The following is a 21492-nucleotide window of genomic DNA, read 5'->3' on the forward strand; positions in this document are numbered from 1 at the left end:
TTTTCTTTTATGGAAAGTGTCTCCCAGATTGCGGAGGTCAAAGCTCTCAGGCCGTATTTTGGTCACGTATGGTTTAATGGAAAATCACAAAAGCAGGGTTGTGTATATGTGCATGTAGAAAACATCACTTTTACTAAAATGCTAGATTTTTGTGTCCTTTTGTTTAGTCAGCTGCTGTTTCTGATCACAGCATGAAAAATTCCTGCTTCCTGTTTAGCATTTCTCAGCAGGTGGTCTTTTAGTTAAGACTGTTTGTGCAGCTAGATATACAAGAATTTAATAAAATCCCAGAGAGGACTAAAGACCTAGTTTCAACCTTGTAAAAATCTTCAGAGGTATTATTCCTCACTGTAAATGCCATTTCAATTGAAGTTATAAGAAAGCCGCATTAAAATGATTCAAGGGACAATGAATTTATTTCATCTGAGGCTTCAAGAGGATTTGTGATTTAATAGTGAGACAAAAAGGTGCATACGTGACAGTAATTTCCCTTTCAAGACACAACATCTTGGAAAGAAACCCACAAAAATGCCTTTGCAACCTTTCCACACATGAACAAGTCACCACTCATTTGAAATACGGCAGAAAACAAGTTCATCGCGTTGTGAGGATTTGCTGCCCTCAAGCGGTTCAAGTCTTGGATTATTATGCAGAAAAAGATTATATGGACAGGACAAGACAGAGTGTGATATTTTCTTGCTTTTATCAAACATGCTGTAGCTTTTATAAAAACACAAAACAAAAAAAAACATTTAATTCTTCACTAATGTGTAACAAATAGAGCAAACATCTTCAGAGTGTGGTGTGTTTGGTACGGAGTGTAAACGTTCATATGACAGGAACTGAAGCTGTTTTGAGATAGAATAGAGTAAAACTACATCAATATAACTATTCTGAACCTCTGTCAACTCAAAAACGTCACTCCAGTCAAATTAAAGGGTAGTTAAGATCCCAGCTTAGACTTAAGAGTATGAGACGTGAATAAAAATGACTAAATGCCTTCCCGTGTGAAACCACAGTTCCACAAACTACTGAGCCAGGGGCTGTGAGCCGTTCATATTTGTTGATACCGAGTGTTAGAAGCTTCACTGAAGTCGTGCTTCAACCGAGTTTCGGTGGGCGTGACACCTCCAGAGGAGCTTTCTACAACATCTTAACCCAAATGTCAGACAACAATGTTCTTAAGTTTCGTCAGAAGCTAAAAATTGCACTTTATTTTAATCCGACGTTATTACCTCAAATACTACAACGTATTCCTTTTCTAACTCAAAACGGCTCCAATCCACATAACCTTCAAGCCCAAATTGAAGTTTGGACTCGGTACCATCTAACACTAGATCTGGGCTTGTTTTGATCCCTTTGTGCAGAGTTTCTGGCACAAAAGGTGAAAAGATCCAACAGTAAGTCTCTTGAGGTAAAACCATCAGTTTCAGAGACGACTGCATGTACAGACGCAGGAGGGAAAGGCACAAAAGTAACACTCGTTGCTAAAAAGACTGACCTATGTGAGATTAGTGGACGTAGACACGTGACATTCAATGAGAAAATATTAAAAAAAGTCCACTCTGATTTTTTTTTCAAGGTTGAGATTCATCGTTTGAACCCCCGCACACACACACACACCCACACACACACACACACACACACGTGTAACGTGACTGCCGCTGAGGAGTCAGCAACGCAGTACAAAGCTGCGATTGTTAGTTGCTCTGGCAGCTCGGACCGCACAAAGGCCTCGCTTCTTCCTCTCCTGTCAGTTGAGTTCCTGCGACTCCGTGAGGTCACGAGAAAGCCGCTTCACATCGCAAATAATCAGCAGCCGCTGCTTTAACGAGTTCTGAGATACCAGTCGGTGTCAGGTATGCAGTCCCGCACAGGAAAGTCCATTTTGATGAGCTTCCTGGAATTGTTTAAGATGTATTTTTCTGCTTCTACTCCGGTAGCTTCTCCCTGCCACACAGCTCCTATTAACTATGACTTCTTTCCCCCTTATCAGCATCAGATCCCTTCAAAGAATATTTTTTTCCATGTTTGGTCTCAGTTGGTAAAAGCTGCACGGGCAGGTTTTTCCTGTTATCCAACATCAGAAAGCAGAGACTCACACACGCTGACACTCGCACTTGAATTCGTTGTTTTCAGTCCCATCAGAAAAAGACAAAAAAGCGTTGTATTTTTCTCTCATAACTTCTTTGTAGCATTCAGAAGAGACCGTCTCAGTCTGGCTAATATCCAGCCGGCTGCTTCATTGCTGTTTCCTCTGCAAAATGACAGAGAAGAATTAGAGTTACAAGCTGCTGCTGGAAACTCCTGCGTGGCTGTAACAGTACAGGACATCTAAGATATATGAAGTTATGTCTTTTCATCTCACCACTTGGTTCTTCACTTTGCTGGTTGGCAGCGCTGCCGTTGGATTCAGCCGTGTTGCTCGCTGGTTGTGCTATAAAGACACGTGACAGTCTCCTCTTTTATGTCAAATAAAAGAAGCAGTAAGAGAAGTATTGAAAATCGATATATGAAACTTACGTGGTCTCTCATTCCTCCTCCAAAAATCTGAAAGACAGGAGAACTTTGTCATGATGGGAAAATAGTTTTAGGGCATAAAAAGGTTAGATATGAGTAATGTTAGTTACTTGCCTGCTTCCCAGGGCATGGATGCTGCAGAGAGACAACCAGAGCAGAGAAAAGACTTCATTTCAATATATGGCAATACAATTATTTCATATTTTCAATTCAGCGATTGTAGTACTCGTAGTTTTACTTGTAATGCAAGTTGTATCATGCATTTTCTGAGTTGTTAGTAGTACTTGTAGTAAATACAACATACAGCAGCAATAGTGGAAAGGTTTAATCTTGTAATAATAGCTAATCACAGTTACCTTTGTCAAAGAACCACATTCCTGGAAGAAGAAAATCAACACAGAGTTTATTATTTAAGACTTTCAAATTAAATACAAATGCAGATAAATTAAACATGAGGAGATTTTTAACCGCGTAGTAATTACAGAATCATCACCTGTTTTCCACCTGTGAAAGGAAGCCACCAGCAGCACAAGGACCAGCATGATGATGAAGACTGTGACCGCCATGGAAATATTCAGCTGCTTCCCACCTCCCTCCGAAGGTGCTGGACAGAACAGGTTTGTAGCAACGTTATGGCCATGATTCAAACTGAATATATACAGACTTTACCTCACATTAAACGTAATGTAATTACTTTATTTTGGCATAAAAGAAAACTTTGCTGCAGCCCAGATTTACTTCTGACATCGTCTGGGTAAGGCTGGGCGATTTTGGACAAAAATAAAATCCCGATTTCTTTCTCTGAAAACCTGATTTTCGATTTCGATTTCGATTTTTTTGGTAAAACTACAAAAGACAATGGAATAAATTGTTTCAAATATTTTATCTTTATTTTTAAAGAAAAATAGCAAACAAATGTCCCTATTGGGAATGAAGTGCAATTGAAAGATACTGTAAATCCTCCTTGAGTTTAGTAAAGGGACAACATTTACAATTTTCTTGACCAAACAAAGATGACTAGACGAGCTCTGTCTGTAATGCAGCCAGCTGCACAAAAGGAACATTTATTTTCCGATTTTCCTTTTTTTAACATCGTCTTGATTAATAAATCCGATTTAGATTTAAAATCGATTAATCGCACAGCCCTACGTCTGGGTCAAAACCAGCCCCAATCACATATGTACAGCATGATCACTTGTGTCTTTGTACATCACAGATTTAATCTTTTATGAATAAAAAATAATGGCAGTCATGAATGTATCTAATTTTAAAGCAAAGCAACTGATATTTTAGGAGAAAAAAAACTTCTTTGTGTGGCTTAAAAAAATAATACAGCACCACAATATTTGCATTTCTGTTTTATTTTAGCCGGATTATGGTTTATATGATTGTTCACTCTATTTTATTTATTAAAAGAATGTTGATCTTTGTACTTGTGCTCATGTCGAGTAGATGTATAAAAACAGCAAGGATAAGAGAGGTTTCATGGTGTTCACTCACGAGGGGAAGAAGGGTGAAAAGCTTGGCTGATCTTCTTGCTGACTGGATTCGACAGCTCACAGGTGAACGATTTTACACCTGAACTGTCCTCCTGGGAACACAGTGAAACAGTCAACATCACCGACGTGTAACAGGATATACTTTGGAGTAAATGAAAAAAGAAAAAAGGCATCCAGGCAGGAATCTCTTCATCGTGGCAGATTTTTCATTGGAAGGCTGACTTGTCGGTGCTTGTATGACGGGATAAATAAATCATGAAGACACAGTTCAGCAACGAAGCAATTTAAGGTGCTTTACTTAGTAAAACATGAAACGTAAAGAGAAAAAAAAAGTTACAGTGCAGTGGCATTATAAAGAAAATTTAGACTCAAGCTAGAGTTACAGTGTAGGACTGAAATTAACAATGTTTAACTTTAAAAGTAGAATAGTTTCAAAAATTCAGTCAAAGGCATCTATACGTTTTTAACCTTAATTTAATGGTACTGAGGGTTTCAGCTTCCTGCAGGTTTCTGGATGTTTGTTCCAGATCTGTGGAGCATAGAAACTGAATGCTGCTTCTACAAGTTTGGTTGTGATTCTGGGGACACAGAGCAGACCTGAACCAGAAGACCTGAGAGGTCTGGATGGTTGCTATGGCAACAAGTCTCTGATGTATTTTGGGCCTAAACCATTCAGTGATTTATAAACTAGCAGAAGTATGTTAAAGTTCTTTCTCTGAGGTCCAGGGAGCCGGTGTAAAGACCTCAGACCTGGAGTTATGTGATCCACTTTCTGAGTTCTAGTGAGAACCCGGGCAGCAGCATCCTGGATCAGCTGCAGATGTCGGATTGACTTTTTAGGCTGACCGGTCAACTTAAAGGGGACCTATTATGGCATGTAATACCTATTTTAAACAGGCCTTGAATGTCTTAAAAACAAGCTTTTGATTGTTTTTGCTAAATAAATGAGAAATTCAGCCTCTGAGCCATGTCTTTATCATCCAATTGTCTAACCTCATTATCTATGCAGGATTCTGAGTGGGCGGGGCTATGATAATGAGGCTCTGTGCTGATTGGCTGCCTGAATGACGTGATACACCGCTACGAAAAAATGGCAGAAGCTCCGGCCGGCGGAGTTAGTTGTGGGCTTGGTTTCACGCATCGGAGGCCAACCGATGTAAATCACATTTTGGTTACGTAACGACGGGAGCAGAATCTGAACGGCTCGTAGATCCACATCAGACTGGACGGCTCATCCGGGCGGCTGTACAGACACTGCAGAATTTGGTTGCTTTCCTCCTTCTCTGAGTTGGCAGGCTGAGGGGAGACCACTTTATATATGTTAAAGCAAGAAAAAACGTGTTTTTCATAATAGGTCCCCTTTAAGATGAACACATGGATGAGCTTTTTTTAAGGTCCTCCTAACCAATTAGTCCTTTGATCCTGGAGATGTTGTTCAGGTGATAGGAGGTCGACTTTGTATCTGTTAATGTGTTTCTGAAGGTCCAGGTCCAGTCCATAACTCCACCCAGATTTCAGGTCTTATTAGTGGCTTGCAGCTGTAATAATTGAAGCTGTGCCGACTCTTGTGTTTGGTTTTTGTTTTGTTTTGTTTGTTTTTTTTTGTTGAAGATAATTACGGCTCATCCACTCAATGATTTGTTCCCTGCATCTACTCAACACTTGTGTGGGCTTTGTCTCCTGGTGACATTAAAAATGTAGAGTTGTGTGTCATCTGCATAGTTAACTTGTTTACTATTATATTCATGATTTCTGCAGACACACGAACATTTGAGCAACATGGAGCTGCATTAAACTTCAAGGTTGAGAAGCTGAACCCTTTTTAGTTTAAACCATCAGAAAAAAACTTTTTTGGCTCAGCAGGTATGCCTGGATGTGAACTTGACACTATGACACTGTCCAAGATTTACTCTTGTTGTCTCTTCTCTCATTACTTTCCTGATGCCCTCAACCTTAATTTATGCTTCTCCGTCGACAGTAATGTCTGTAAAAATGACCGATGGTGAACATTTATCAGCTCCAACTCGTGTAAAATATACTTTATTTGTTCCATAGCCTTGTCTCTAAGCTACATTCAGAAAAGGGATATTTTAGTTTTGTCCTTTATTTGGGATTTTTACAGGGACCGGATCTGAGTAAGATTTTCCGACACGATGTTGCAATAAAATCAGTGTTAAATGGACAAACAGACTGTGTTGCAAAATATGCATTCTGAAACAAAGAAAATGCAATATCAGAGTAAACAGCAGTCTAGTACAAAACTGATGCAGTGTAAAAACGCTAATGGTAAGTACTTCACAAGATATGGACAATACCTTGATGACATAATTCTTGTTGGAGGAACCTGGCACCACTTGATCATCCGACCTCCACGTGTAGCTGACCGGTGCAGCTCCTGTTGTGTTTCCATCACAGATCAGTTCACATGTGTCTGTCTCCTCATTGCAGCGTTTAAGAACACTGGGCTCAGGCACAGCAGCTGTGGTTATTGGAAAAAATGTAAAATATGAGAAAAATTCATGAATTCCTTAAAGTGCGGGTTTTTCAGTCTGAAAAGTTCACACTGCCAAACTGTGTTTGATATTTCTGCTTACAGATCACTATGAGGCGGATTGGACTGCCCTTTTTGTCGTTGATCTCTGGCATGTAGAGCCCACTGTCGTTCCGAATCAATTTCCTGATTGTCATGGCTCCAGTCGACGTGTTTAAGTCGCCGCGCTCTTCAGAAAGAAAAAAGGATGGTGTCAACCTTAAAGTATCAAATAAATCAAGACCTCTACAAAGATTTACAAAAGCCAAGAATACCTTTAAAATGGCGGTAAAGATCAATTTCCTGTCCTTCCCAGCTCATGGCGTAGTTACCGTCATCCTTCCATCCAATGTTGGTGATCGGGGCAGTAACAGAACCGGCCTCGGGTTCCAGGGTGACGTCAGTGCCCTCCTCCCCGTACACAGTTTTCTCTGCAAAATCAAAAAGGAAGCAGAGTCTCATAGTTCTTCTGCAAATGATCATTGAAGGGTCTTGAACTGACTTGACTCTGGTCAATTTCTGAAGAAGGTTGTTAATCAGTGACATTTTGAAACTGGTGGTGAATATTTAGTAAGGTTATTCACTTATAATCTCTTCCTGGAGACTTTATCCTTATTGTTTTTGGCTTTTAGACAAAGTCACCAAGCACCTGGACACATACCAGGATTTTATTCAGGGGCTTTTCTTCAGGTTTTAACACTTTTACATCACCTCTCTGATTTTCAGGTTCACCCAACACACTGGACTCCCCCAAGGTTGTGTTTTACCCCTAATCCTCTTCTCTGCTTACACCAACAACATCCCGTGTAACAGTGAAGGCATGGTACTTCTTAAATATGCTGATGACCAGTACTCGAGTTGTAAGAAAAAATCAGGGGGGATGGTGGATTTTATCATATGGGGACAGATAATTTGTGCTGATTACAAATAATATAATATATTACTAATAATAGCACTGACCAAAACACCTGCAGAAATACTGCAGGAATGACATAGCAGCAGTTAAATGCAGCCTTCTGTAAGCTTTAAATATCCACTGGGCTTACATCAAATACATCAAAACACAACAATAAAAAACACTTTTCTGAACTTATCAATATGATTCTGTCCTTCACAGGATAATAAAATGGATCACTGCAAAAACTCAAAATCTTAACAAGAATATTTGTCTTATTTCTAGTTAAAATGTCTCATTTTAGTAAAAAAAATCTCATTAAACCTGGAAAAAAAAACAATTTTCACCTGTTTCAAGTAGATTTTCACTTGAAATAAATAGAAATAGAAAAATAGAAATAGAAATAAATAAATAATTTTTTTTTGCTTGTAATAAGAAGATAAATCTTGTCCCACTGGCAGATTTTCCTACTTATTTCAAGTGAAAATTTACTTGAAACAGGTGAAAATTGTCAAATAAGTTATTTTTCTGGTGTTATTTTTCTGGTGATGACTCTAAATGTTGAAATAGCAGTAAAACCACATTCATTGATGAAATGACATAAGGGATGCAAGGCATGATGGCAGTTTTACAGGGGGGATGATTTTAACCGTTTTTATTTCAGGGGGGATGCCATCCCCCCTCACCCCCCCTCAACTCCAGTACTGCTGCTGACATTGTTTCAGTTACACACGTCCATTATTGACGCCCTAAATTGCTACCAGCAGGTAGTAAATAACCTTTCCCAAACTTTTGCTGAGCTCTCTTTGAAGCTCAACATCGTAAAAACTAAGGAGGTATGTAGTGGGGGCAGAGACGAGGCCTCGCCTCTGTTTCAGCCACTTAGCATCCACGGTCAGCCGGTGGAACAAGTGCAAGTATTCAGGTACTCGGGCACAGAAATACACACTTCCCTGTCCTTCTCACAACATATAAAAAAGCCCAACAACGTCTTCACCTCCACAGAAAACTTAAAACTTTCCAGGTCAGCAAGGATGTGTTCAACGTGGTTCACCGCTTCCTCGATGAATCACTTCTCACTTCCAATATCTCTTCCTGGTAAAACCAACTCACAATCAAACACAAAGCAAGACGTATGATTCACGTATAGTGAATCATGCTGCCAAAATAACAGGCTTCCCCACCTCCACCTATGGGAGCTGTACAGCAGCTTAGTGATCAGGAAAGCCAACCTGATCACAGATCTCTCCTCTACTACCATCCAGCAGGCGTTTAATGTACCACTGGCCCAAAATCCTTTACAAGAAATCCTTCATCTCCTCTGCAATAGCCACACTGCACAGCACAAAATGAACCCCCAGTCAGCTGATACCTCAACACCCCATGTCTCGTTTGTATGTGTCTGTGTGAAGGTTTCTTTGTGACTGGAGCCTTGTCAAAGACAATTTTATTGTGTAACAGTCAATAAAGTATTATCTTATCTTACTGGTGACTTCGAGGTGATGTATGGTGATATCTAAATCATTTAGAGCTGTGGACGGGACACTACTGAAGACCACAGAGCAGTGAAGTGGAATCACATTTAACTTTATATCCTGTACATTGACAACTGTACAATGGATTGAACATTTATTACATTTCATATGACATATCAATAATGCATTAGTCAGTCAGATACTGGAAGACCTTTTTTTGCAAAGCATTGCAAATATTGGTTTATATAACAGCAGCCATATTTATTTTTTTTATTTTTTTTAGTTTTGTACATGTAAAAAAAAAGAAACAACACTTCATGAGAAGTTTAAGGAAAACAACAACAAAACAAAACAAAGAATTTCATCCTTTAAAACTTGCTAACTTGATTTACATGTGCCAAAAAAGGAGTAAGAAGAAGTGTAAACTTATTATTCTTACTCCTATTTTGGCACATGTTTTTTGGCATATTGCAATTTTCAACTATGATAATTCATCTTACATTTTTTCATATTGTGAAGCCCTTCTGGCAACTGGATTTAAAATAAAGAAAATAGCCACAAATAATTCAGTCACCTCCCTATCCCTAGTCATTACCACTCTGTTAATAGTTATAGCACAAGTATGCAACTGAAAATGATTAAATTTAAAAAGAATTTCAAATGCTTTAATGGTTTTGAGCTAGAAAACACTTCTCTGGTGTGTCGTTTACATCAATATAACATCCCACATCCTTTTTCACGGTTATTTTACTTGTAACTTTCCATAATAGTACCTGTACGTGTATTTTGACGTTTAAATCGATAATATTTAAGATGGTGTTGTCTTCCTCTTGTCAGTTTTGTGTATCATCACAGCAGGATCTGGAACAGAAGTAGCTTTGATTTCTTTTACTGGTGTTCATGTGTCTGTGAAAGATGAAACTTTTGACATCTGTATAGCGTTTAATCAAGGAGCTGAATGTGTGACACAAACATAAACTGGTCTTTAGTACGATAGTAATCCTACAAGTAATCTGTTCTTGCTGTAGTTCCTTCTGTACTCTTTCATTTCATTGCAGTTCAGCTGTTCAATAGTGCACTTCTTAAATCTGTCCTCTTTTAATAACAAACCTATTTAAACCGCATTATATTCAATTTGATTCTGATGATTTTTATGTTATAAAATTATCTGCCTTTTTTCTCCAATGACTCTGGTTATGTATATATAACAACTGCTTTCAGTTTCATTGGGTAGTTTCACAATAAAATGTGCAATTCCCTGTCAATAATTGACGTTCCTTATTATTATTATTATTATTATTATTACATTTTATTATTATTATTATTTAGGTTTTTTCCCCCTGCTGTTAATGTATTAGTATTATTTCCATCTTAATTTGAAGGATCTCTTGTTTTTCCGCCAAGGGTGGGACCATTACACGGGGTGAAATAAATATATAAAATATAGAGTTCAATAATGCGCCACAATTTACACAGAGAGGCGCAGTTGCAGTCAATAAGTTATACTTGTAAATGTATAAAAGTATGTTAGAAGAGAGTAGAAACTCACCGGTTTGTGCGGACACAGCAGCCACAAGGACAATAAACACGCAACCGGTGAACATGTTGCTGGAAACCGACACACTCTTCAGTGAAATGAGGGTAAATCTGGGCTGCTTTTGTTGCTGACCCACATAAACATGTTAAATAACGTTATTTGCACAATAACAGCATATTAGTCCGAGATTAAAGGTAAAGTATAGTGTTAATAATAAAGAAAAAGCGACTTCGCCGTACAGTCGGATGACACAAAACTGAGAGGAGCCATCAGCTGGGGTGAAGTTAGGTTTCGGTTGGAGAAACTGACGCTCGGAGTTTTCCCCGCCTACTCCCGTAAGCCACGCCCCCTCAGACCAAACGAGCCAATCGCTGTTGAGCATCAGTCGCATCAATTTCAGCGCCGTAAAAAAACAAAACAAGAATAAAATAAAATCCTTTTTAAATGTCTTTTTAGAGGTCTGCTCAAACTGTCAGCTCCTTTAAATCAGGGCTAAAGACATTACTGTTTACTGAAGCGTACTCTTAAATTAAATACGTACCTGCTGTAGCCTACTCTACTGCCCTTACTTTTTAAAAACTTGTTTTTTATTATTTTACCTCTTTTCTTATGATTTTATTTCATTTTATTCGTCATTTACTGTTTAATTATGTCTTACTGCTTATAATATTTATGTAAAGCACTTTGAATTACCTTGTGTTGAATTGTGCCATATAAATAAACTTGCCATGCCTTAAATTAAATCATTTTTGGATGCATACTGTGCTAGAACTGTTATATGTATAAGAATAGGGATAGGCAGGGAACTCCTTTAAAAAGATCAGTTTTTTTCAGAGTTCATACCCAAAAAATAGCAAAATGATCTGTCTTGGAAACCAATTCAAAGAAATCCCAAGTAAAGTGGGTGAGCCCACTACTCATCCACTTGGGATTTCTTTGAATAGCTGTCTTGTTTGTATACTGTTAAAGAACAGTATACAAATAAGACAGCTAATTGTTTAATTTGGATTGAATTGCCAGTTTAGCATAAAATCAACAAAGATAATTGCATTTTTTCAAAGGCAAATCAAGGCAACAATACTTTTAAATCTGCTACTGTTGACAAAAATGGTTTATTATAATATTATAAAGCAATACAGCCATTACCTCATTGTTGATATTGGCTAAAGCTAATTGCCATTGTGAGTTTACGAAAGCGCTTCCCAGCACCATGGTCCAAAGATATAACATTATATCTACTGTCAGGACTATCATAATGTTCATAACTTTAGGTTTAGTGAAAGCTTTTCCACATCAAACCACTTAAAAGTAAATTTTCCCTTTGGTAAATTTCCCTCCGGCGCATAAAGAGCGTGGTTTCATGAATTTCATATTATAGCTATATTTTTTTATGAATTTCATTTTTATTTTTCATTGATTTTCAAAACAAACAATTTTAATACAATTCTTGATTTTTTTGGTCAGATTGTTCCAAAACCTCAAAATAGAACATCCAACCTTAAACTAACTTCACTAAGGAGCACATTCCGTCTCCGCCTCCGCTTTTTACAGCCGGGAAAGTAATCAAGAAAAAATGTACCATAGAAATGTTATCATGTCGTATAATACCCCCAAGAGGGGGCCAATAAAAGCTAATTAACGTTAATAAAAATGTAATTACTTCTTGAAAACTCAAATCAGAATTCAAGACTTATGGGGATGCCCAGAGTCAGGGATGACAAAACAATCAAACATTAACAGTAACATTCACTACAAGGTTTTAATTAAAGGTTTTGGCATATATGCACTTATTTAATGCAAACAAACTTTTTTTTTTGTTTTTTTTTTTAATGTAGACACTCCATTCAGATTTTACAAAAAGCAGGTCTCATTTCTTTTTCATTTCTTGATTTAGTTTTTTGTGGTTTATAGAAAAAACTTTGAATGTCAACATTCAAATTTTAAAGAAAAATGCAGTTTATTGCTGAATCACAATCTGAAGTTTTATGTATATAAAATGACAACACAAACACCCAGCTGTGTTTTAAATGTTGTACATTGTGACACAGACATAGATTGAAGACATCTTGTGGGACCAGTTATTCAGCCGTCACGTTTGGTGTGTCGACAGGCTCCACCTGCAGCCAAAGACCTCCTTCAGCGCGGAGCACGAGCTGAGGAAGACGGCGAACTCCCCCAGAGTAGCTCCTGTCCTCAGGGTTCACCCCGGGGCTGAGACGAAACCTCAGCAGGGTCAAGGCCACAACAACTCGAAGCTCAGCTAAGGCGAATTTCTGCCCGATACAATTCCTGCGAGAGGATGCATGTGGATATTTTGTTAAATAACATTGTGTTATGTTAATCTTATTTGCGTTGATGGCAAAACCTGACCTGGGGCCTGAAGAGAAGGGGATGAAGGCATGGGAAGAGCGGCCCTGGATGTTGGTCGGATCAAAACGTCGAGGATTAAACTCCTGGTTGAAGAGTACGTCACACGGGTTACAAACAGAGATTTGACTCAAAGTGAAAGTATAAGTGAAACATTTTCTTGAAGCTCTTACATTTGGGTTTGTCCAGACTGTGGGATTGTGGTGTGTGCCATAAATGCTGACCAAACAGATGGCACCTGAGAAGATTTATACAAATTCCCATCACATACCATTCTACCAATCAGATCAAGTGTTTCACTTCCTACAGAAAACTGGCACACAGGAAAGTTCCCATTAATGGAAATGCCCTGATACACACCAATATGGCAGAATTATAGGGGGTACAAAGTGGGTTGCTCAGGAAGAAATGTGCTTAGAGACAAAAAAAACAAACCAAACCTACTGGCCATAACAAGACATAGTTCCGATCATCTGTTTAAAAGGCTGACAAACAGCCAAAGCTCTCACCCTCTGGCACGGTGAGGTCCCCTGGCAGTGGCATGTCCTGGGTGTACTTTCTTGTTACAGCCTGCACAGGTGAGTGCAGCCTGAGACTCTCTCTGATGCACATGGTGGTGAAGGGAAGGCTGGACAGATCTTCCCTTTACATTAAGATATGCGTCAGTGCACATGTACTCTGCAGACTCAGCTCTGTGAGCTGAAGTCTGAATTTATTATTTGTTAAAATATGTAAATGTTTTCCTGACCACTCTATGTCATGCCCGTCTCGTCCCTGCATCAAGTCCATCACCTCTTGTCTGCATTCTTCCTGATGTTGTGCATGTTGGGCTAAATTATACAATGTCCAGCAAATTGCACTTGCTGTTGTGTCATGACCTGTGCAAAAAGAAAAAAAGAAGAAAAGAAACAACTTAAATCAAAAACTTTAATTTTCAGGCCTATGTGTTTATAAAAGTTCAGAATAATTTTTGATTGGATACAATTACTTGTATACCTTTTATAAAGCTTTTCAATACATTCAGCCTGAAAGAAGCCATTTAAGTTCCTGTCTCTTTAAGAACACTTTCTACTGATTGGCCAACTCAAGGAAGACTACCGGTGTTCTGCCAATTTCTGCTGCTGTTCCAAAAAATGCTCCTTAATGGTTTTCTACCTTTGTAGAGCTACAATTTTACTGTGTTTTACTCCCTAAACCACTTCCTTTTCCCCCAAGTGGTCCTTGTCTTTTGCCAGGCCGTCATTGTAAATAAGAATGTTCTTAATGACCTGCCTGGTTAAATAAAGGCGAATGACTGAATGAATATCAAATAAAGCGATAGAATTGTTTTTCTCTTTATCGTATAATGTTCACAAAGTGTAATGCAATTCATGTCATAATACACCGGTACTTAAAACAGCACTAAATGCTTATTAACTGGACATTGTACACTTTGTGGATGTGCGGTGCCTGCATCAGATACCCATATAAAGGACTCTATTAACAGTTTGGAGTTGGAGCAGTTTGATAACGGATGTTCACATCCGAAACTACAAACATTATTTGAAAATTTGCTAAATTTCAACAGGAAAATCCAACATTGTCAAATTCAGACAGAAAACTACAAAACTAAATAAATAGGTAAAATAAAATAATAATGCAAATGTATATATATATAAAATATTAATATAATATATAAATATAAAATAGGGCCTCTTTCAAGATCACAGGTGTTTAAGGAAAATAAAATTCATGTTTTTTGATAGAATTAAAAATAAACATTTTATAGATGAAAAGCAAAACAGTAAGCAGTGAAATGCTCAAGAGCAGGCAAGGCGTTACTATGACCTGACGCGCTGTTTACTCATGTTTCCCTCTTACCTGCAAACATAAAGGTGTTTGCTTCAGCATGAATCTCCTCATCAGACAAGCCTTGTCCGTCTTCATCCTGTGACACATAGTTTAAAATTGTTTATCAGTAAATAATAATTATCTGACACTTCTGGATATGGTAAATTAATTTTAATATGAACTTTTATGACATTCCCTATGATCAACGGTCCCATTTCTTCTGTTTTACCTTTGACTGCAGTATTATGTCCACAAAATCTTTCTTCCTTTTGTGTGCTGTGCTGAGATTGGCTTGGGTTTCTGTCTCCCCCTGCTGGTTAATAAGGGCACGGCGTTTCTGGACAACATCCCTGGTGAACCTGAAAACCAGGGATACAGTATAAAACACTTCAATAAAATAAACACTAATTTCACTTTCTATGCATAACTGAAACCTGTGAATTTCTCATGTGATTTCGTATGTCTTTAATTAAAATATTACAGAATTATACATTATTGCAATCTAAATGAGAGTACAATAAAGTTAATGTAAATGTTGCAACCCAGTAAATAACTGTCCAATTTAAAAGGATGGGATACAAAAAGTCTAGTTTTGTGCAGACAGGGGTCAGCACGCCAAAGCCCATGCCTTCAGTTGCTGGCCGAACCAGAGTAGTGATGAGACCACAAGAGGCTGAACCCAGGATCCAGTAGGTAAAGCTCTGGCCTCTAGGAGGCTGGTGAGGCTCTCAACCATGCTAATCCACGGGCCAGACCAGATATTATCAGCACCACTCAAGGTGACAAAACTTACTTATGATTTTTGAAAAGATCCATGTCTGTAGATGATATTTTGGTATGATAACCCTTCCTAAGTGGCAGCTGTATCATAGTTATCAGCTCATGAAGTTACCCACCCCCTTCAGAAAATTACATTTTAGATGCTGGTGCATATCCTGGTTTAGACTCATGTACAGGATATCTGTCAACGTTTCACAATATTGTCTTTGGTATCATTTTAAAGGGGATCTTTTAAGCATTCATTGAAGCAAAGATGTGAATCTCTCTGACCAACATAGAGGTCACTGCAGCTCTTTAAACTATTAACAACACACATTTTTACACAATTTTCGCCTAAATTATCAGAATCAGAATCAGAATCAGAAAAGCTTTATTGCCAGGTCAGACATAAATCAGACGAGAGAACTTGACTCCGGTTTACACCGATGGCACCATTGATACGGACGCCATTTATATACTATCTTTTAGCCCTGTGTCATCTAGGAACAACAGAGACACAAAATACAAAAACTGGAATACTCACAGGACCATAAGGATTCAGGAAATGTATAATATACCCCATAATATATCATTGTTACAGGTCATTGTGAGCCTTAAACTAGAAGAGCATCATTAGGGTCCCATGAAACTATAACAGACACTAGGCTAATGTCACAAACTGGTCTTTATCATGCAAATACACGACATAAAGAACACCAAAATGAGACAAGGAACCAGCTTAGGTTTATAAACAACATTATAAACATAACAATATTGTAAACAAAATTAACATTGTTATTAATGGGAATATGTCAAGATCTGATTATAGTTGGGCTATCAAGTTCTGTGTGTACTTAAAGGTATTGTGACATAATTTTTAACATGCTTTTAACACTATTAAAAGTCTTGGCCAATCTCCCTCAAATGTGTCTAAAAGGGTGTAACAAGAAAAACTTCACTCCAGTACTCCATGCCTGGCTTCTTTTATGACGGTGTTTTTTGCGCAGTGAAAAACGCGTCCTTTTCCCCCTTTCCTGTCAATCATTGCCCCGCTGACAAGTGAAATTTTGGGCTCTGGCCCCTGGACCATGCTTGGCTCCAGAGAGGGGCTCCCTTAACCTTAGTCCATAGACATAGTCCCCTGGACTATGTCTGCCCTGACCCCAGGACCAATTTGGCATGGGAGACTGTACCAGGGGGCAGTTAGCCCCGACATGTAGCTCCAGGGATCATTTGGGTATTCAAACTCCTCCACTATGTATAAAGTGGTAGTTAGAGGAGGGGTCTGGTTAGGACGCCTCCTGGTTGCTGCCCTGGGGAGGTGATTTGGGTATGTCTAACTGGGACAAGACTCTGAGGCAGACACACAACACTGGAGAGATTATATGCGTTTAGTGGCCTTGGGATTAACATCTTCCCTGAGGAGTTAGAAGAAATGGTTGCGGAAAGAGACCTCTGGACCTCTCTGCTTTATACGGTAACTAAGGCCTAAATAGTAAGAATAAGCCAGATTAGGCCAAAATATGTCACAGGTAATAAAGGAGAGGGTTATTACTGACAATTTCAAAGCTGAGTTGTGTTAAAGCTACATAAATATCATACAATTGCATGCACCTGTGTACGACACTCAAAGCCTGTTTGAACCGTTTCCCTGATTGAGTTTTCCAGTAAATCCAGTCCCAGTGGTGTAAAATCCTGAATCGACGATCAATTACCAGGTCGCCGAGCTCTAAGATGGCTGACACATATTCACTGCAAGATCTGCAAAAAGGAGACTTTATTGAAAGCACAGAACGACACTAGGGACATAGTTAGTAAAATATCAAAATTGTTGAGTTCTTACTCCTGACAGTTGCTGTTGTGACTGAAGGCACATTTCAGTAAGCTGTCCAGAGTCATCAGAGTGACGTGCTCAAACATTTCTAAGTTGGTTGTCCCTTCTGCCACCAGGCGGCGCCATTTATCCTGAAAATCAGATGAAAGACAACATTGAAGAAGAAGAAGTGAGAAAAGTTGCAATTCATCGACTGACCACTAGGGGCAGGCTCCAAAAGTGAGTCAATGTCCACACATCCTCATGTTAAAATGTAAACTTTGAAGTAGAAATAACCATATTTTTCAAGAGTTTTGATTTCCAAAGTTATATTTCACAACCATGACATCTGTACAGAGGGTACATTTTCATTCATTTTTTCCAAGCACATCAGATAAAAATGGTATAATTTAATAAATTGATTGGCAGCCGGCACAGCCAATGACTAGCTGTCTTCACCTCTGCTACTTAGCAATGTATTGGCTTCTGAGCTTCTGAATAAAGACCCACCAGAGCACAGTCATTCATGTTTTAAAGAGCATAATGTTTTAATGTGGAGTTAGTCATAATAGGGTCTTGCCCTAGTGGGAGGCAAAATAACTGGGTTCCCAACGGGGCTGCTGGTCTTTGTTTCAGCTATGACAGCAGTTGTAATTTTGGAAATGACGCTTAGAAAGGGCATGTTTGGACAGATATGATGAGAATGATTGTAAAATGATATTCATTAGCATCGTAGGCTAACATAAGCTAAGTGATTGAAATAAGGCGGGTGTGTTCCAGCCATCTGCAAAATGGTATCCTGCAGGACAGGAAGAAAAGATGCTTGAAAAGCACCTTTTGATAAAAAAATCCTAAGGGTGATGGGCGATTTACTATTTCATTAACGTGCACATCACGAAACCGACACAAATAACACACAAAACTCAGCATTGTTTCAGGAAATATATTAATATATTAGAGAAGATTTAAACCACAGTATTTCAGAAAAGACAAGACGAAAGACTGCAAACATGCACAGAATGAGTTTCAACCACCATAAGTTGTTTGCAGATTTTAATAAAAATATAAATCCTGACAAATTTAAATATATATGTTTTTTGACATTATAACAACAAGAGACAATCCAAAAAACATAAAGGGTTTGCTGAAGACCCTAAATGTCTTTGCTGTCCTATATGTGCACGTGAGTGTGCACGCGTGTGTGTGTGTGTGTGTGTGTGTGTGTGTGTGTGTGTGTGTGTGTGTGTGTGTGTGTGTGTGTGTGTGTGAGGCTTACATGCATGGTGTTAGTTGAAGAGTTAAATGTAGCAACGTAGTTCTTCAGAATTTCGAAATGAAAAGCCGGGGTCAACAGCCGCCTCTTGCGCGACCATTCTTCACCGTTGCTTAGCAACAGGCTTTGCCCTGAGACGAAAGCAACAGGTGATTTCAATGGGAAGTTAAGACTTGGAAGTTGTGAGGATCCTCATTCGACCTTAGATTGTAAAACATTATCAGTTGTCTTGTTAGGAAATAAAAAGGTTGCAGCCACTGAGGAAATTATTTTCTCATCCTCTTGAAAATCAATGTATGTAGCAATCCCACCCCCAGCATATCATAAGAAACTTCATGGGTCACATCCTGTTGTAAAATGTGATTCAAGGTCAAATTGATTCAACTTTACACACATATTATGCAAAGGATTGTGCACTCTTGCCTATTATGCCAGTCCGTTGTTCATTGTGTCACTCTGTAATTACGCCACCAAGGGCTAGGTAGCAGTGTGGGCACCTTTCTGCATCCACATATTGCTGAACTTCCTTTTGAATCTTTATTGACATTGCTGCAATTCATCTTTCTACCCAGCTTGAAAATGTCAAAGAAGAAGTAATAGTGGAACATAGATAGTAAGGAGATACCAGTCTGTTAATTGGAGCATTTACAGTCCACATTGACCTGACCTGGAGGTGGATGTATAGGACTAAAGGTGGTGCCGTCTCCACTCATTAACACTGCAGATCTATATTCCCCCATCTAGTGGTAAGTGGAGGTGATTACACGTTATTTTAACTCACCCAGCCAAGGACGCAGGTGGCCATAGATAAGCTCATCCTTCATCGTGATGTTGGCTTGAACAAGTAAAGTGAGGACGGCATGATGGAAAGAGAAAATAACGTCAAATATTCACTTAATTTCCGGGAAAGGTGGTTTTCATAAGCAGGTGCCAGTTTCTCTACTCTGAGAGCTGTTGTGCCTTACCAGATGCCATCAGCAAGGGCTTGACGTAGTCAGGATGGAAGAGCCTGACCAGGTGGTAGAAAGGGCCGAGGAACCAGCTGCAGGAGTGTTTGTAGGTCTGCACCAATTCCTCCACATGCAGGAGACCTTCTTCTGTGCTCTGCATCTGGAATATACATATATCTATATATTAAAGCAGCACTATGTAACTTTTCCACCTTAATATCATATTTCCAGAGTCATTATGATGGTACATCAACTTCCAACAGGTTTAATGAACCTCTGTCATGTTCTGAGGGGTCTGTATCACCTTCACTGGCACTATGTCACTTTGAGGAGCATGGTAGGAACCCTGCCACACTAAAAAACTACAATTTTTTACGGCTTTGACTGCTTTACGGCATACGTCACTTCCCCTTCCTTCCCGATTCGTAGTCGAGAGCTCTCTGCGGTGCGATTAACCCCAATCTTCAGATAAAACTAGTTTGTTGACGAAAAAATATTAACTCTATTTGTAGCTGCAGAGGAAAAAAATGATCTCTGGAAAGGAAAACAAAAATATTGCTCACGCCTCGGAGCCTCTTCAGCATAATATAGCAGTCAAAAAAAAGAAAAGAGAAGTGAGTAATACAAAACATGTACTGTATGTTGCACTATTATACAAATTTATTGAAACACATGCTGAGTCAAACATCTACCAAAGCAGCTGCCAAACACGCCTAAACAAGGTAGTAAGATGTGGGTTGTGCAGTAAATCCCTACTAAAGAGTGGCGCTCCGACGAGGAGCTCCATTCTTTAGTAGGGATTTCATATGGATCCAGACCGTTAATAATCATTATTTTCTCCATATACCGCTCCCTGGCTTCCTTGTTTAAGGTATCCCGGTAAATTCTAGTTCCTTTCCAGCAGTTTAACATCTTTTTTTTGCGTTCCGTCTGTTCACTTGGTGAAACAGAAAAGTAGTTTTGAAAGTCCGTCCCGTCTTCATTCGCCATCAAAACAAATGCACGTGACGGGAGATCAGGATCTTTCCGTCAGTACGCGCTGGTGCTCATGGGAAATGTAGTGTTCTTTCTGGTAAAGCACTACCGCTTTTGTCCAAAGGAGCCACCAAACTCAACAAAAGCTGAAAGTTTCATTGTGCTGCTTTAATAGGTCAAATTACCAAAGACACACTCAACATGTCTGTTATATGTCCCTTTTAGATACATGCAATGATAAGTGGAGAACCACTGGAGACCTACATGATGGGTAATATTTAGCAACATAGAGTTTATTCTGTATTATAAAGAGTCTTGGAGTTAAAAGTTGTTCCTTACTATGCTTAGATGATAAATCACATTGCTGACGTACCTGGCCCAGGTGTCCTATCAGCCATGAATGGGTTGGTGGCTTTTTGAAGCTGGACAGCCTGTGAGTGTACCAGGCGTGACGCACCAGTAGCCTCACAGTCCAACCCACAACCACAGCCAGCAGCCCCGTGAGAGCCATCTTCACCAGCAGGCTGGGGTCAGCCAAGCTGCGTATCAGGGAGAAGAACCCGTGGAGGACAGCCATCCTGACACAGAGGTTAGGGCCGAGACGTCCAGGGTTGTTGATGCTGCTTCTGCTCTGACTGGAGAAGTTGCTGATGTCGAAACATGCAGAAACCCTTTGTTCCACCCATCATGGCAAATATTTCAACAACAACTGTTAAAAAGCAATGTGATACCACTTCCCTTATCTGTTAAAAATTACACAGTCACTTTCTACGATGTAATTTTACAATCAACGGAGAAGAAAAAGCTTTCAACGTCGTGTTGAAGCCATAATTACAGGACTGTCTCAGAAAATTCGAATATTGTGATAAAGTTCTTTATTTTCTGTAATGCAATTAAAAAAACTAAAATGTCATACATTCTGGATTCATTACAAATCTACTGAAATATTGCAAGCCTTTTATTATTTTAATATTGCTGATTATGGTTTACGGTTTAAGATTAAGATTCCCAGAATATTCAAATTTTATGAGATAGGATATTTGAGTTTTCTTAAACTGTAAGCCATGAT

General features: G+C 38.9%; 2 protein-coding genes across 2 annotated transcripts; both read right to left on the reverse strand.

The window, feature by feature from the left end:
• Window positions 1–430: 430 nt before the first annotated feature.
• Window positions 431–10739, reverse strand: LOC133424875 (CD48 antigen-like). The gene is made up of 11 exons (XM_061715440.1): window positions 10469–10739; window positions 6825–6980; window positions 6614–6739; window positions 6335–6498; window positions 4021–4111; window positions 3014–3124; window positions 2877–2897; window positions 2635–2655; window positions 2524–2550; window positions 2369–2437; window positions 431–2257 (listed from the first exon to the last, which is right to left on the reverse strand). The coding sequence occupies exons 1-11, from the start codon at window positions 10521–10523 to the stop codon at window positions 2223–2225; spliced, it is 876 nt and encodes a 291-aa protein (XP_061571424.1). The 5' UTR covers window positions 10524–10739; the 3' UTR covers window positions 431–2222.
• Window positions 10740–12362: 1623 nt separating this feature from the next.
• On the reverse strand, window positions 12363–21027 carry LOC133424955 (cytochrome P450 4F3). Its single transcript, XM_061715558.1, has 13 exons — window positions 20797–21027; window positions 19464–19608; window positions 19280–19333; window positions 18502–18629; window positions 17256–17377; window positions 17027–17173; window positions 14883–15012; window positions 14684–14750; window positions 13572–13701; window positions 13333–13466; window positions 12997–13061; window positions 12827–12909; window positions 12363–12745 (listed from the first exon to the last, which is right to left on the reverse strand). Exons 1-13 carry the CDS (start codon window positions 20998–21000, stop codon window positions 12535–12537), a joined length of 1620 nt encoding a protein of 539 aa, XP_061571542.1. The 5' UTR covers window positions 21001–21027; the 3' UTR covers window positions 12363–12534.
• Between the last annotated feature and the right edge of the window lie 465 nt (window positions 21028–21492).

This window comes from Cololabis saira, chromosome 24 (genome assembly GCF_033807715.1).
Source record: "Cololabis saira isolate AMF1-May2022 chromosome 24, fColSai1.1, whole genome shotgun sequence".
NCBI lineage: Eukaryota > Metazoa > Chordata > Actinopteri > Beloniformes > Belonidae > Cololabis > Cololabis saira.